Source organism: Dama dama, chromosome 17 (genome assembly GCF_033118175.1).
Source record: "Dama dama isolate Ldn47 chromosome 17, ASM3311817v1, whole genome shotgun sequence".
Lineage (NCBI taxonomy): Eukaryota > Metazoa > Chordata > Mammalia > Artiodactyla > Cervidae > Dama > Dama dama.
This window is the reverse complement of record NC_083697.1, coordinates 19,450,235-19,467,416: the sequence shown is the minus strand read 5'-3', so window position 1 is coordinate 19,467,416 and position 17,182 is coordinate 19,450,235. Positions and strand designations below refer to the sequence as shown.

At 39.1% G+C, this 17,182-nt stretch overlaps 1 protein-coding gene across 3 annotated transcripts in view; it reads left to right on the top strand.

The window, feature by feature from the left end:
• ANK2 (ankyrin 2) overlaps positions 1-17,182 on the top strand; it is a 346,470-nt gene that overhangs the window by 265,160 nt on the left and 64,128 nt on the right. For all 3 annotated transcript variants that reach the window (XM_061164158.1, XM_061164159.1, XM_061164160.1), the window contains 3 exons: positions 8,294-8,438; positions 15,034-15,136; positions 15,835-15,938. In XM_061164158.1, coding sequence (XP_061020141.1) covers positions 8,294-8,438; positions 15,034-15,136; positions 15,835-15,938 — 352 coding nt within the window. The remainder of the gene's footprint in view (positions 1-8,293; positions 8,439-15,033; positions 15,137-15,834; positions 15,939-17,182) is intronic.

Sequence of the window (17,182 nt, the reverse complement as noted above, 5' to 3'; positions counted from 1 at the left end):
AAAATGAATAATATAAAATATCCTCTCTATCAAGTAGACTCCAAAGTACATGTGGTACCACTTTAAGGAGACCTATTACATGAAAATCTAAATTTATAAATGAGATAAATTAGGCAGTGATTATTTAATTTAAAAATAGTTACTTATTTCTAAAATAATTGATAAAGAATTCTAATAGCTAATGCTTCCAAAGTATTTACTGAGGTTTTAGTAATTTCATTTGTATGAAACAACCTCTTGAACCTACCCATTGCATAATATAAGATCTAGTTATAACATCTTATATACTTTTGTTAAAACTGTTACATGTTAAAAGTTATTAGTGATAAGAACTCTTGAATTTATAGGAGTATTTGTGAATGGTCAGGAGTATCTTTCATGGTGAGAGAGGAAGATTTCTGTGGCTTCTTGCATGCTAAGTCGCTTCAGTTGTGTCTGACTCGTTGTGACCCTATGGACTGCATCCCACCAGGCTCCTCTGTCCATCAGATTCTCCAGGCAAGAATGACGGAGTGGGTTGCCATTGCCTTCTCCAGGGGACCTTCCCTACCCAGGGATCAAACCTGAGTCTCCTGCATCTCTTGCATTGCAGGCAGATTCTTCACTACTGGCGCCACCAGGGAGCATTTTTCCCTACTAAGAAATTCAAGTTGAATAGTTTTCTTGTGTAGAATATAGCTAAGTATTGTGAACTAACGTTTTAGTACAATTAGTATAAAAGAGTTTGACTAGTTGACATTGCCAATCCTTTAATTTTTTGTGAGTTTAAAATGTTTTCTTGGAACCTACCATCATTTATATGGGCAAAGTACAGCTGCTTGTGTTTGGATAGTATTAGCTAGTCCCTGTTTTCTTTACAACTCTACTGTTTTAATAATCGTCTGTGTGTCAATACTCAGAAGAGTATTCAAGCCAAGTATAGATGTCCTAGCAGGCTCACTTGCTATAGTAAAGAAATCAGAATTTTCCACTCATGAATCCAATCAACAGATGGTGAAAGTAATGTTATTGTGTGTAAGCTGGGTGCATTATCTCATCCCCAAAGCATCCATATGAGATCAACTGTGGATTTCCCCTCATTTTTTTTTTTTTTTTCAGGTGAAAAGGCTCACCTGAGGATGGGGAGACCAAGGCTTAAACATATTCAGTAGTTTGTTCAGTGGCACAGAGCTACTAAGTGGGAGAATTGGAATCTAAACCCACTTGGAAAGCTGCTGTAATAGCTCAGTCGGGATGTAAAATAAGTCGGATGGCAGAGAAATGGAAGAAAAAGAGAAATGGGAATTCAGTCTAGTCTACTGTGCAGACTAAAACCAAGCCATCAATGTAATCCTTTACATCTTCAAAGGGTTGTGAGTGGCTTCCTGTCTTTGCTGACTCAGCTCCCCAGCTGTAAATTATATGATGGGGCTCTGGGGTTAGAACACCTGTGTAACTAAATTACCTGTGGAAATGTGATCCGTGTATCCCTTATACTCAGGGATTTGTGAGCAGGAGGTTTGTACAAACTTCTCCACTAGTTCTCTGGGATGATGTGTCCTAATAATCAAGAGAACTCCAGAGTGGCTGAGTGTTGGGATGAAATACAGAGGCACATCTGTCTTTTCCTTCTGACCCACTTCCACTGTGGACTCTTGACCCTAGGACGGCACCTCCCCCAGATTTCAGTTCTTTACACACTTAACTGCAGAAGTGCTCAGTAACCTTGAGAGGGAGAGACCTCGGGAACATTTCGGAGAGTCTCCTTCTTCCTGGCGTTGTGCAGAGTTGTCAGGAGGGAGAATCCTGGGGCCCTTCCCACTGTACGTGTGTGTCTGTCACCATACTCCTGTGGTCCGTGCCCTCTAGAGACTGGCAGTGGCTCTGGCCCAGAGGACTTTTTAGTTTCCAGATAACAAAACAGGAAACTTTGACAGCAGGCAGTACATTATTGCTATACAATTAGTAGGAAAGGGTTTTCATGAAGTTGTTTGGAATGATTGGAGAATACAATGAAAAAAAAAGTTAAATCCTAAAACCTGGAAGTCAGAATTCTGTTAAGTAAGTAGAATTCTGTTAGGTAAGTAAAAACGTAATGTCAGGGAAGGGGTTGTTCAAATATAAGAAACAGATAGGAAGTTCACTTTAGGTTTGTTATGATGCAAAAAAAAAAAATGGGGGGGGGTTGCTTTTTGTTGATTTGTTTTACAACAAATAAGGAAGTTGCTAAAACAAAGAATGCTAGGGTATAACCACTCTGTCATAAACTCTTTCCAAGCCTGTAGAACTGTACTTGAACAAATAAGGGTTAAGTATTTAAATTCAGAATCTTATTTGAAAGTAGACCTGTATCCCTTTTCCCCGCCTTGGCTCAGGTAGGTAAGTAGTTGTACTGCTTGTTCATGTAGGGAATTTGCAGACAGAAGCAGATGGATAGAGAGGAAGGTGGGGAAGAAGATGAGTCGGGGGTCACCATGCTGAATCTGAGACGCTTATAGCAAGTTCAGGTGGGGAAGTCCAGGAAACATTTGAATGTGTGTGTTAAGTTTGTGAGAGAGGTTTGGGATGGATACAGAAAGTGTGTAAGCAAAATATAGGTTATCTTTGAAGTTTTTTAAAACACATGATGATGTATCAAATAAGAAGAAAGTTTGGAAGGGAAGTATCAGCATTTAAGGAGAGTGGAGACTGGAAAGAAAGACTGAAAGATATAAGGGGGAAGACCAGGGAGGATTTACATCAGAAAAATTAAGGAGGGTAGTTTTGCAAAGAAGTCACCTCTTGGCCACTGATTAATTTGTAAAAACAGAAAGTCTCTGTTTGTGAAAGGAAAAGGACTCAGAGTATGAAATAAAGAAGGCCTTAGAGTTGGAGGAAGAGGTTGCTGTATTTCAAAGCGGGCAGAAACATGGATGTTTCTGAGGAAAGAAAGGGCTAGCAGAGATGCAGAGGTCGAAGATAAAGGATCTAGCAGACAAGGAATTTAGGAAGATGAAAGAAGATGAGGGTTTAAAGGCCGGGATAGGCTCACCGTGGACTGTAGAAGTCCTCTTACCACGTTGAAAGGCAAGAATATGATTGTCTTATTTTTTTGGACATCATAATAACATTTAAAGCATTAGCTGTATCATGTTTTTCCCAGACTTATTTTTCATTTTCTGTTAATTTCTATAGACATTTCTGCTTTCCATCCCACACTGCAGACACCATCAAATAGCATGGTTCATACACACATGTCCTGGGAGAGGAGTTTTATGGCGAGAATACTACCTAAGTACGTACCTTTCCAGATAATTCCAACATTGGGTTAGCATCTGGCCACTGACGCCAGCAAGTTGGGATTCTGCATCTTTGGCCATTTCTCTCTGAGATGTAAGTGTTCCCTGGTGGGTAAAGAATCTGTTCCCAGACGGTAAAGAATCCATCTGCAATGCAGGAGCCCTGGGTTTGATCCCTGGGTCAGGAATATTCTCTGGAGAAGGGAATCATAACCCACTCAAGTATTCTCTTTTTTATTGTTTTATTTAAAATTTTTATTTTATATTGGAGTACAGTCAGTTAGCGATGTTGTAATAGTTTCAGGTGGGCAGCAAAGGGACTCAGCCATACATGAAAGTGAAAGTCAAAGTTGCTCAGTCGTGTCTGACTCTTTGCAACACCATGGACTAAACAGTCAATGGAATTCTCCAGACCAGAATACTGGAGTAAGCAGCCTTTCCCTTCTCCAGGGGATCTTCTCAACCCAGGGATCGAACCCAGGTCTCCTGCGTTGCAGGCGGATTCTTTACCTGCTGAGCCACAGGAAAAGCCCAAGAATACTGGAGTGGGTAGCCTATCCCTTCCTGACCCAGGAATCGAACTGCGGTCTTCTGCATTGCAGGCAGATCCTTTACCAACCGAGCTATCAGGGAAGCCAAGCAGTCATACATTTACGTGTACATTATTTCCCAAACTCCCCTCCCATCCAGACTGCCACATAATGTTGAGCAGAGTTCCATGTGCTATACTGTAGGACCTCCACTCCAGTATTCTTGCCTGGAGAATGCCATGGATAGAGGAGCCAGGCAGGCTATAGAACATGGGGTCGTAAAGAGTCGAGTTGAACACGACTGAGTGACTCTGAAACATAGTCAGGCATCAGGATGGACACAAGGCCACCATAGGGGTCTCGAAAGCCTTGAACTTCACATTTGGTAATACAGAGCCTAGGAGGGGATTTTTTTAATGTATTAGCTGTCTTAGGCAGATACCATTGTAATAAAACCACCAAAATGCAGAAATGAGGGAGAATGTAAAGGACATCCACTCTCTCATGACCTCAGTGAAATAAGGGGCTTTTCAGTTGTTCATTGACTTATCACCACAGTCACTCAATTTTATATATTTGATTAAAAGTGTCCTCTTCCAGTTGCTTTCTTTCTGTCTTTTAATATGACTACATGCACAGGAGGGGAAGGCTAAGTTCATCTGCATCTTCTACAAGGTAAAACTGCTGACACTGGGCCTTGCTTACCCAGACTGGGAGTGAGTCCAGCTGGGCGACCTTCTCGTCTCTTTCCTTCACCATGTAAACCTTCTGTCCACTCAGGGATGACAAGAGGGGAAGATGAAGGGGAGGAATAAGACAGAGAACCTGAAGTGTAAGCCCTACTTTATTAAGGAATTTTGAGTAATTTGGGGGCTTCCTTGGTGGTTCAGATAGTAAGGAATTTGCCTGCAATGCAAGGAGACCCAGGTTTGATCCCTGGGTCAGGAAGATCCCCTGGAGAAGGGAATGGCGACCCACTCCAGTATTCTTGCCTGGATAATTCCATGGATAGAGCAGCCTGGTGGGCTACAGTCCATGGGGTCGCAAAGAGTTGGACATGACTGGCTCATGCTTTCACTTCTAAGTAATTTTAAGAAGATATTGAAGCTCATTGTGACTTGTCTTTGTTCTCTGTAACCATCTTGGTTGCTAAGAGACTGGTGAGAGAAGCAAGATGAAATGCAAAAGCCAGTTGACTCTGGGGATGGGTAGGATGCCTCAGTCTGGGTGAAATTAGGAATTTGATGCTAGAAGGCAAAGCTCAACTATTTTGATTGCTGGACCTTAGAGGAGGGTTGGGGTAGTAGAGTCTGGGATAGAGCAAGAACGAGAGAGTGCATTCAAGCAGACTTTTGGGTTTTAAATAGTTCTGTAGGCCTTTTGCTCAAGGGATCCATGAAGTACAGCTTGTTTTATATGTCATCGTCATTCCCTCCACTTTTTCATAAATAAAGCTTAGTTTTCTCAAAGGTTAACAAAACTTGCATTTTTTTTCTGAAATAATTTAGGCTTATATCCAAACAATACTTGTGTTTTAATAAGCCAAGTCTTAGAATTAATCTTAGAACTTTTTGTCTCCGAGAAATAAACCAAGGGGGAATCCCAACTTATTTGACTCATAAAAATACTCCTGTGTAAAGACTTACCAGTTATACAAGAGGGAGAAATAGTGGAAAGTCCCACAAGTCCTGTAATAAAATGTCCAAGCTTCCTGATCTCATTGCTGTGTTCAGAGACAGGCTTTCTTTGTCGATTTTTCCCATTGCTCACCAACATGATCACTGACTAATGCTAAGTCGTTCCACTTAGTATTCTCTCAGCAAGTAATGCATGTTACTCTTATATGCGTACTGTTTTTGCTGCCCTCCATGACCCCTTACACACCAGCCTCTCACTTGAAATACCCTTATCTCTGCCCATCACACAACCCGCTCCAGTACTCTTGCCTGGAAAATCGCATGGACGGAGGAGCCTGGTAGGTTGCTGTCCATGGGGTCTCGAAGAGTTGGACACGACTGAGCGACTTCACTTTCACTTTTTACTTTCATGCATTGGAGAAGGAAATGGCAACCCACTCCAGTGTTCTTGCCTGGAGAATCCCAGGGACGGGGGAGCCTAGTGGGCTGCCGTCTATGGGGTCACACAGAGTCGGACAGGACTGAAGCACCTTAGCAGCAGCAGCAGCTGCCCATCACAATTGCCCCCAAGCAATTGACCAGCTCCCATTCCTTCTTCAGCGATTCCTTTTGCAGCTTCCCTGGAATTTCCTAGGTCTACTGCAGCAGATCACCACAGATTTATTCTCACACAGGTCTGGAGGCTGGAAGTCCATGGTGGGACCATGCTCGCCTCCGGAAGCTGTAGGGAAGAACCCTTGATCACGTCTTCCAGCCTCAGTGCCTGTCAGCAGCCATTAGTGTTCCTTGGCTTATAGACGCATCTCTTTAGCATCTGCATTCACACGGCAGTCTCCTCTGAGTCTCTTTTGTCCTTCTCTGTCTCTTGTGAAAACACTCTTTTTGAAATTATCCCGTATGACCTCATTTAAATCCTTCTTTTACATCTAGAAGGACCCTGACTCCACATAAGACCACCTCCTGGGGCTCCAAGTTGACAAAATTTTGGGGGGACACTGCTCAACCCACTGCACTACAAGAGATCTCTCTCTCCTTTGGCCTTTCTGGTTCTTAAAGTTAACTAACATCATGCATTTCATGTGCCTCTGTATTATTTGTCTATGGGTTGCTGCTGTTGCTGCATCTGGTTTTGTGAGGGAACACTTTGAAGAAGAGATTATATACAAGAGTTGAGGGGGAACCAGTTTAACAAAATTAATTTTAAAAATTTACTCATGTTTTCATTAGAGTTATCAGATTTATGAACTGTTTAAGCAGTGCAATTATATTTTTCTTTATATATTTTCAAAAATTATTTTGCATACATGAAGTTTAGCTTGTATTTCAAAGTGTCAATACTTTGACCATTTTGTATTAACAAAAATAATACCTAGTAATATTATATGCTAGAACTCTATAATACATCCTTATATATTATTTAATTCAGATCCCCAGCATGTGAGATAGGTTATTAGTATCACTCTCATGGGAAGATTGACTGGCCAGTAAGTGGCAGAATTAGAATTTTAAACCAGGTCTATCTGATTTTAAAGACTGAACTTTTAATTACTATTCTGTGTAGGCTCACTCAACTAAAACTAAATAAAAATATAATTATTTCACTGAGGAAAAATAAAAAGTAATTTTAATGTTGAGACTTGTAACTGCCAAATATTAAGTGTAATGATTCTGAGAAAAAACTCCAGTGGTGAATAAATTGCATCTCTATTTACTGCAAGATCTTTTGTTCAAACTGTCTTTAGCTTTAAGTAATTTAGAAAGCTAATAATATTTTGATTATGGGCTCTTAAGATCATATATACACGGAAGTAATGAAATGCTGAAGACACGCTTCTTATGTTTCTTTAATGCTGTGTCTTTATAAATAAATTAGTGCTGATTTGAAATAGTTATTTTTAACGGAAGAAATTAAAATAATATTTAACTTAAAAGAATGAAGTACATTCCTTCAGGTTTTCCCTTACGTAGGTTTTCAGGCTTTGTGTGATTACTGCCCTTAAAGGGTCTTCAAAAATAGTTTTTCTTAGCTAAATTATTCCCCCATTCTAGCACATTAATGAGAGAGAGAGCATTTGTGTGAATGAGGTATCATTTGTTGAATTTCCTGAAACCTGTATTTTTGAAAGTGTTCTATTCCAGTTCACGGGCAGGGAATGTACTCGCACCATCTGTGTGTCCAGATGACACTAAAACACTTAGTCATCTCTTTCTGCCACTGCTTCATTACTTAACTCACTTTTTCCCTGGTACTTCACCTTTGGGAAGCCATCCCAAAGCATCCTTTCTAAGCTCTGTAATGTTTTTAAAATTAAATCCCTGGTTGTTTATTAAAATGTCACAATCTGCCCACTTCGTTCTAGTGTTCTTTTCCTAATGTGCATCTTTTGTTAATATCTGTATATAAGCCTTATTAACTCCATTTAGTACACTTGTTATTTGTCTTAGAGCAGTAGATATTTCTTAGCATATTGTTGATTACATGAAGACTGTTAATGCTGGCTACTGTGTATAAAATTATTGAAACCACATTCAGAAGCTAAGTTGTGCATATTGTACTAATTATTAGGTTAAATATAAAGCTATAAATCAGCTATTATGATAAGAAATGAGTAAAGAAAGATGACTGATATTAAAAGGTTTCCAATTCAGGTAATTATTTCTTCTTGTTAAGTAACAGGAAAATGGGTCAAATATTGTTTCCCTGAGTTTCAGCACTTTGTAATTGAGTGTGTTCTGTTTTTTTTTCCAGTATGCAGTATTTCAGTGATGTCAATGCTATTGTGCTGATTTTTCTCACAATTATAATCATATTTTGTCACTGATAATACATTCAACAAGTTAAGTCCCCATCTCTCTCGACTGTTTCAAGGTGATGACACAATGACAGGTGATGGGGGCGAGTACCTTAGGCCCGAGGACCTGAAGGAGCTGGGTGACGACTCCCTGCCCAGCAGCCAGTTCCTGGACGGCATGAATTACCTACGATACAGCTTGGAGGGAGGCCGCTCTGACAGGTATTCACAGAAAGCGCTCCCTTTGTGACGATAGTGATAAAAAGAAGTAGACACGATCGTTGACACTTCACAGGTATCCTATACTCTCAGCAGTTAGTGTATGATCTTACTGCGTCTCTAGCAACTTTGTGTCCGCTTTAAAGGAAAGGAGGCCTAGAGAGTGTAAGCAATTCAGTGAAAGTTTAACTTTGTAAGAAGCAGAGTCATGATACATAAAGAGCTCTGAACCATTAAAGTATGATACTTTTAATCACCTACAACTTTTTCTCTAGGCAAATTAAAAGGATGGTTTTGCCTTACGGGCAGTCTTTACTCAGTGGCATTACAGGTACTCCCAAATCCCCTTGGAGTTTTTTGTTAGTGGAATCATTTCTGTGAACCAAACTATATTGTGAAGAAGGATTTAAAAATAACAAATTGAGAAGGAAACGTTGCCTGGAACTGACTGTTTGAAAAGGAATTGGAATAGACTTCCCCAAGAGCCTGGATACCAAAAGCAGTTTGAGCAAAATCTGAAGGAGACCAGGTTTTATCACCAGATCCAGGGAGGTTTACATTTTGTTCTGAAATATAAAATCAATTTGGGGGGTTATTACTAACTAGCACATCAGGTGTTTATTCTTTTTTGAGACAAACTGATTAAGAACATTCCATGGTGCCTCATGACTGCCAATTTAGGTTGTGTGTGATTATTCATACAGTGTGATATCTTTTGCCAATCAATAATCTCAGGTTTATAATTTTAATATTGGCTCTATTTTTGGCTATATCCAGCATATGTGGAGTTTAAGAAATAAATACTTTAGAGAGTAGTCAATGCTAAAGGGATAATTAGCAAAAACAAGCCTACCTTGGGCTTTTTCCTTGAGTACTAATGCCTCCCTCCTATCTTTTTTTTTTTTTAATTCAATGTACACATGAGTGCCTTTCTGGACTGGCTTTGTGGTAGGTGCTGGGGTACAAGGATGACTAAGATATAATGGCTGAGTTCCTAATCTAATGGCACGAGAGAAGGGTGAGGCCAGCGGTACCCGCAGTGCCCCCGAATCCCTGAGGCCCAGGCTTCCCAGAGCGGACGAGCCCAGGTCGAGAGGGGATTATGAGTAATAGTGGTGAGGAAGGCAGGGAGGGCATTTGAAGCTTTAGTGAGGCGAGCAAAGGCTTGTGGTGTGTGAGAGAGACATAGTGTGATGCGGCTGGGGCGCCAGCGTGAAGGCGGGGAGGCCTCGTCTGCATTTTGGATGGCTCTCTCTGACAGCGAGATAGAGGGTGAACTTCAGCGGCTTTGTCAAAGGGCTGCCCCCCTCTGGCATTTGTAACCATCTGAGAGACTATTGCTGCAATGTTCACTGGAGTAGCTAGGACAAGACTTGACCTTTTAACCTGGGTGGTGGCAACCCTGGAGAGAATTTTAGAAATGAAAAATTTGAGAACCTATCAGTGAGGCAAAACTGGCCAGATGTGGTGACAGATTTTATGAGGTGGGCGAGGAAGAGGAAGAAGACCCAACTGGCTCGTTGGCTGCAGTGACTTAGATGGAGAGGGTCCTTGGGATCAGGATATATATAGGAGGGGCTGCTCGGAGAGTGAGGATAGGGGAGCTTGTGAGGGGCCAGTGCTCTAGATTCTGAATTTTGATACACTGCTTAATTTGAGCCTAACAACCTGAGATTCTTGAAAGACTTTAAATTGCAATAAAACATTTATGGCCTTGCAAAAATTCACAGTAATCTGTGAATAATCATATTACTGTTATCCAAAAATCCTTTTTTTTTTTCAGCTTGATTTCTCTTGTTAAGAATAAGTGCTTAACTTGATCCTTTTGCCTACTTTGAAATACTTAGTAAGGAGAAAGATTTAGAACAATACTTTCTGTAAGACAAGTATCAGTGGTTTGAGGATTCTACCTAAACTGAATACTTCTCAGCTTGTAGAGACAGGGCATATGAAGCAATGAAGACATGATCAGTTGTCCAGGGCCACACTTGCATTTGTAAAACACGAGATGCATTCATCCTTTCTGAGTTGGCGTTAAAGTCAGCATTTCATTTTCATGGTTGCATTTTTTTTTTCTTTTTTTTTTTTTTAGTTTTGCTTAGCCAATTGAATATGTTATCTTTTTCGGTAATCATTTTTTCCTTCTCATTTCTTTATTTGGTGTGCTTTCAATAGTACCATGCCCAGGTAGGTATTAATTGCATAGCATGAAAACATGACCTTCCTGGATACATCCACATTTCCCTGCTTACTGCTCAATATATGTGTATTGTGTGTGTGTATATGTGTGTGTGTGTGCGTGTGTACATGTGTGTTTTGGCAAGGGTTGCTTATATTCTAGAATTATGGATTTATTCTAAAATTAGGATTTTTATGTATTAAATTGAGTATCTATTAATATTTGAGCTAGAAGGGGGAATGTTTTACTAGAATGAAGGTCTGTGACGTGCCCCCAGGCCGACTTTATTTTAACTGTCACAGCACCACCTTGTGGCTGATCAAACATTAGCATGGCTTCCCCCAAAGAGAGGTGTTTGTCGTGAGGTCGCTCAGTCGCGTCCGACTCTGCCACCCTGTGCTCTGCTGCCCACAGGCTCCTCTGTCCCTGGGACTCTCCAGGCAAGAACACTGGAGTGGGTTGCCATTTCCTTCTCCAAAAGAAATGTGATTAGTCTATTTATAGTTGGAGATGATAGAAGAAATTATTCTGATGCCTAAAATGTATAAGGATGCAGAGGAATAAAAATACCTAAACTTTGATTACATTGAACCAAGATCTGATTAGTTGGATTTTGTTTCCATTTTATTTTATTATTGCTTACAAATTAAAACATGCTATTCGGAGTCAGTGCAGAACTAAGTAACAGTGAACCACAGAAGCTTCCCCATGTATTAAAGCAAACACATTGAATTTGGGGATATTCACTTGTTATAATAGGTTTGAAAGCACCATTAATTGAATTTCTAATAAATCTTGCAGCTTACTAAGATAGTAATTATTATACTTTTCAGTGAAATTGCAAACTTTGATACCACCTAATATGTGTCCATAAGCAGCTGTATCATGGTGAAAAAGTATAAATTTAAGATCATAAAAATCTTTTGGCTCATCCCTTAGCTGAGCAGCGAGTAAGAATTTACACTTCTATAGATATGTGTTATTGCAAATTTAACTGAACAGCACCACCTCTGACCTAATTTTAAAAAGTGGCAATTCTTTTGCAAACTATTTGAATTTACTTGCAGTGTTTTAGGAGAAGGCAATGGTAACCCACTCCAGTACTCTTGCCTGGAAAATCCCATGGACTGAGGAGCCTGGTAGGCTGCAGTCCTTGGGGTCATGAAGAGTCCGGCTCGACTGAGCGACTTCACTTTCACTTTTCACTTTCATGCATTGGAGAAGGAAATGGCAGCCCGCTCCAGTGTTCTTGCCTGGAGAATCACAGGGACGGGGGAGCCTGAAGGGCTGCCGTCTATGGGGTCGCACAGAGTCGGACATGACTGAAGCGACTTAGCAGCAGCAGCAGTGTTTTAAATCAGAGTAGACATTTTCTGATCCAGAGACTTAAATTATAGTCATTATTCTAAAGGAGAGAAGAATTTCCTTACTCTTGGAATATTCTAACTTCATTGATTTCATTTAAGTAGATTCTATGATATCATAAAACAATAGCAATTAGAACTATAAACATTGATTAAATACCAATTAGCGTTTTATAAGGCACTAAACAGAGAGAGCTAAAATAAAATCAGAGGGTAGAGATATTCAGACATATGGTTTTAACTTACTCATTCTCTTTATTCTCTCTAACTTCTCTCACTCTCTGTCTATAGATCCTAATATCTTTTTCTCCCTACCCTAATCTCCTTTTTGTGATCATTTTGTCTCTTTCTTTCCTGTCTTCTCCCTCTGTATTTCTTTTGTGTTTGGGCTCTAGGAAAGACAAAAAATAGCACCAACATCCCTTTGCTCTTCTTGGTTTAGAACTAGTTGAAAGGTAGACCCAGGTATTAGGTCAATAGATATGAGTAATCCACATTTATTACTGACACATTGATTACAGGATGTGGCTTTAAATTCGAGTTCCAAGGAACTCTTAAAAACCTCGTTAATACCTCTTTACATTCACACCCAAAGGAGCTCTTAAATACCTCATTCCTAAAGCAGACACACCTCCACTGAGTTATGGGACCTCCCTGAGAGTAGCAATTGAGACCTGGCTGCCCTCTTTCAAAGTTTACACTTTTACAGTGGTGGCAGCCACGCCACTGGGTCTTAACTGAGGCATCTTTTTTTTTTTTTAATCCATTCAGTTTGTGCCCATCCAAGCTAAATATCCATTTTCTTTTTGACACCTGTGTTTCTTCTATTCCAGGGCTGCCTTTAAGGGTAAATTCTACACAGTGATGGAATCTCTACTTGCTGTTATGAGCAGGCATTTTTATTCCTGCACTCCAGGGCCTGTTGATCCTTTTGTGCTTTTCATTAATATAAATCTAGCACTTTTAAATGTATAAATTGACTGTCTGGATCTATGAATTTCAAAGCCAAGGAAAGAGATTGTGTAATTAATACATCTCAACCCAGTAGAACTTGATGGGGGAAGATGGAGGAGCCCATAGACAACATATCATTTCAAGAGGCTGACCTCTCTACTATTTTTCCCTTCTTGGTTCAATTCAAAACAAAATAAAGGAGAATAGAATTTAAGAGCTGTTGATCTAGTGCTGCCTGGAACAGAACACATACAAGTGAATCTTTAGCTATCTTTGTAGTTTAAAGCGGGAAAAAAAAAAAATGGTCCACCAGTTGAGACAAGCTTTTGCTGAGATTAAAGACCCCTGTCCCCAATAGTTTAATCCCCTTCCTATCCTCAATTTCAAAGTCAGGCTAAGGTTGGTCACAGTAGCCCATTTATGAAGTGCACCATCAAATCTAGCTGCGCAGCTGTAAAAATAGCTGTAATATAAGCTGCTTCCCGGTGCCAGGACCGAAACCCCTGTGAATGGTTTGCTTGGCATCCAGGCTCCTGCCACGGCCGTGTCAGGAGCCTCTATCTTCCCCAAGAGCCTGTAGAACATAAGATCGTATATTGACAAATTCTGTTTAGATTTAATTGTATTATAAACACACAGACTTATATAGGTGTAAAAACATAGGATCAGATACTTTAGCTTTTGATTCATGTCACTTACCCTCTAATATTCAGCACTTACTTTGGGGGCATAGATCTTACAGCAAAATAGGAGAAGACCCCAAATTACTATAAATTATCTTCCAAGTGATGATTTCCTCAAAGATAATTGGAAATTTTGACACCTCTCAAAGATGACAATATATGGCTTACAAACTTAGGTATATTTGCAAAAGAAAATAGTTTCTACTAATAGATCTGCTAACTTGATGTTTAGTCCATAATTCTATAGTGCTTCACTGGCCAAATACCTACTAGCTAAAAGTAAATGAAATCTTGCTTCTATAAATACTGAAAGTTTGCCTATCTCTTTATTTTCCCCTGTGGGCCTTGGGCTACTATTTTGAATACAGATCTTTAATTCTTGGCCTAACATGTATAAAATATAGTTTATTTAAGATACCAATGTATTTATCATTTGATTGTATAAATTGACTAGGAAGTAAGGAAATTGCCTCTATGCACATATCGAGTTTCACCCATTGCACATGAGTATGTAATTCAGAACTCTGAAATTCAGATTTGCCAACAATGTAAAGCATTGCTTATCAAGGCCTGAATCCCGTTCTGAAGCCAAACCTCAATTCTGCTCAGTGTCCGCTGGCAGATGTGTGTGTGCGCGCGCGTGTTGTGGGTTGGTCTTAGAAACGTTTTTTTGTGCTCTTGCATCTCATTGCCACAGCAGCCAGCGTTCTTTGGTGCTTCACTCACCACACACAGGACATGCACAGGGAACAGTGCTGTCCTTTGAAATACCTTTATTGGAAACACCAGAGACAAACAGGAGAAACCCTGCTTCCACAGGAAGCACGCATCTGGCCACCATTCATCTCGTGTAGCTTCCAGGGGTGTGCACCGACGAATTCAGTCATTCACAGCTGGAGAGGAGGAGAAAGAGGTGTGGAGACAAAGGAAAATGAGTGAAAACGAAACCTGTGCTTTCATTTCATTCTCTCCGAGGGCTGTCTTCTACTCTACTCATATTTTTCCTAGCTGCAGGAAGATTTACATTTAACACAGATTTAAGCACTCTATCCTGGAATTACTTTCTGTGTGAATTTCTTATACTGGCAGTAAGCTACAGTTGCTGGTTTTAAAACATTTCTGGGAAGAAAATGAATCAGATTAGGAGTATCAAATTTTATCTTCTGGATTCCCTTGTGCCCTGGCCATTGAGTGGTAGGAACCAGTCAAAAGATGTGTTAGTTTAGTTGCTGGACAGAGAGGTGTGGCAACACAGAGCCGCGTTTCCTTCTTCCACGGTTGCGATTTATGTCCCCCTGGAAGTTGCACTGTTAGCTAATAGCACGCTTTTTTCACTCTCCTGCTCGGCTCATCATCCCACCCTCCCAACCCTACTACTGCTGTTGGCATATCACCATGACCTCCTGCCAACCTACCAGCCTTCGGTCCTTCAGTTCCGACAGGTCTCACGCCCTGAGCCATGCCTCCTACCTGAGGGACAGCGCCGTGATCGACGACACGGTTGTGATCCCCAGTCACCAGGTATGGGACTTTCTGCCTTTACCTTTCTGTTTTCTGGAGACCTTTTTAACATTCTCTGATGTTGGAAATGTCTGGAGGAAGATTTTTAACCTAAAAAAAAAAACTGTCTTAATTCAGTTGATAAGCCTAGGATAAGAGATTTACAAGTTTTTCAAAAGCATAAAGAATGTTTGCTGCGTTTCTCAACGAGCAGAGTTTTTCTAAAATAATATACTACTTGTGTCTTCAGCTATGCTGGATTCTTCTGTGAAGATTATATATAAAACTCAATTTCTTTGTGTAATCTCTATTAAAGGAAAATGTAAGGTTGGATGCATTTTAAAGTATAAGATAAAAGGTACAGGTTAAACTATGTCTCTCAATATTTAAAATTGTTTTCTATGAGAAAAGATGTAGAATTTGTTATGAACTTAATTTTAGATATGATTTTATCAGTTTTGACTGTATATAAGAAAGTAGATGAAACCTACATTTTTCAGAGACAACTTCTCAAGTGTAACCCCACATCAATAATGTAATTTAAATTGGAATACATTATAAAGATATATTTTAAATGACTTAGTCTCGTATCATATTTTTAAAAGAATGTTTTTCCATGTAATACCACTTTCCTGTGATGCCAATTTTTGAAGTTCATTATATTTTAATTTAATTGAAAGAAAGTGTTTCTTATTAAATCCAGTGTTCTTTGTGTTTAGGTGACAACTCTAGCCAAGGAGGCAGAAAGGAATTCTTATCGTCTAAGCTGGGGCACTGAGAACTTAGACAACGTGGCTCTTTCTTCCAGCCCTATTCATTCAGGGTGAGTAAATCAATATTATGTATCCAGATCAAGAGGTAAAAAGAGATGAGTGAAAATAAAACGGCTTTGTCCAGTAGCTTTAGCTGATGGCTAGCTTACAGGGGAAGTGACCTTTTTTAAAAAGGTCATGGTTTATCCGCTTTATCTGCCATGGACTCTCTCCACACAAACAGACCAGCAAAAAGGGTTGAATTCAGCATAGAAGAACTGACCATTGTTTTAAAATAAGGCATAGAACTGCGTCAAATAGCTTATTAACTAACCAGAGTATACCTGTGGCCTCCTTATTGTTCATATTTTTGTCTTTAAGATACATTGAAAAGAGGGGCAAGATCATTTGCTTTTGAAAGTTCTGTTTACTAAGATTAACTGACTAGTTTAATAAATGCCTTTCCTTGCATATTAATGCATTTAAAATAATGTTTACAGGAGTCTGAGTCATATAGATATACAGAGGAGTTCACATGATGCTTGAAGTAGGAATATATTAAAAAGGGAGATTTGAGTGCAACCAGTTAGGTTCTCAAGATGACTTTATCGTTTTAAAGTCATTCAGGTAATATATATGCCACTACTTAAGAAATGCTGCCTATTTATATTAGCTCATTAAAAAGTAGGACTTTGAGTTAATGATTTTAAGTATTCTTAAAGATATTCTTAAGTTAGAAGAATTCAATTATTTGGAATATAAATTCCTAAAGGGGTTTTAAATTGTAATACTCTTCACAATTGGTTTTTTCCTTACATTTTAATGGTTTCAAGTTGTACAATAATTTCATAATTATGAATAAACTTTTAAAATGTTTTTCTTTAATTACTTTTTAAACCCTGCTCATATTTTATCCAGCTAAATGTAATATTTTGATTTAAATTATTATCCCAAACTCCTTATCCATAATCCACAGAATGATTTTGAGTAGTGGATCCTTTCTTGTTTTTATTATTCTAAAATATTCTCCTTTCAGGAAAGCATTCTAAGATACTGTAGTTTAAAATTTGGGACTTCTTAATCTGATCTTCTGTTAAACAAGGCTCATAAAATTAGTTATTGAAAATAATCATAATACTCTTCTTTGTTAAATAAGTAAAAGCTAGTTCTTGATGCAAATGTTATTCAGGGGAATAAAAACCAATTAAACCTCATTCAAATTTACTTATTTTAAGTATAAAATGAGATAATTAAAATCTGACAGCTATAAGTGGTTCAAAAAGTATAACATCACATACTAAATTTTTCAACAATA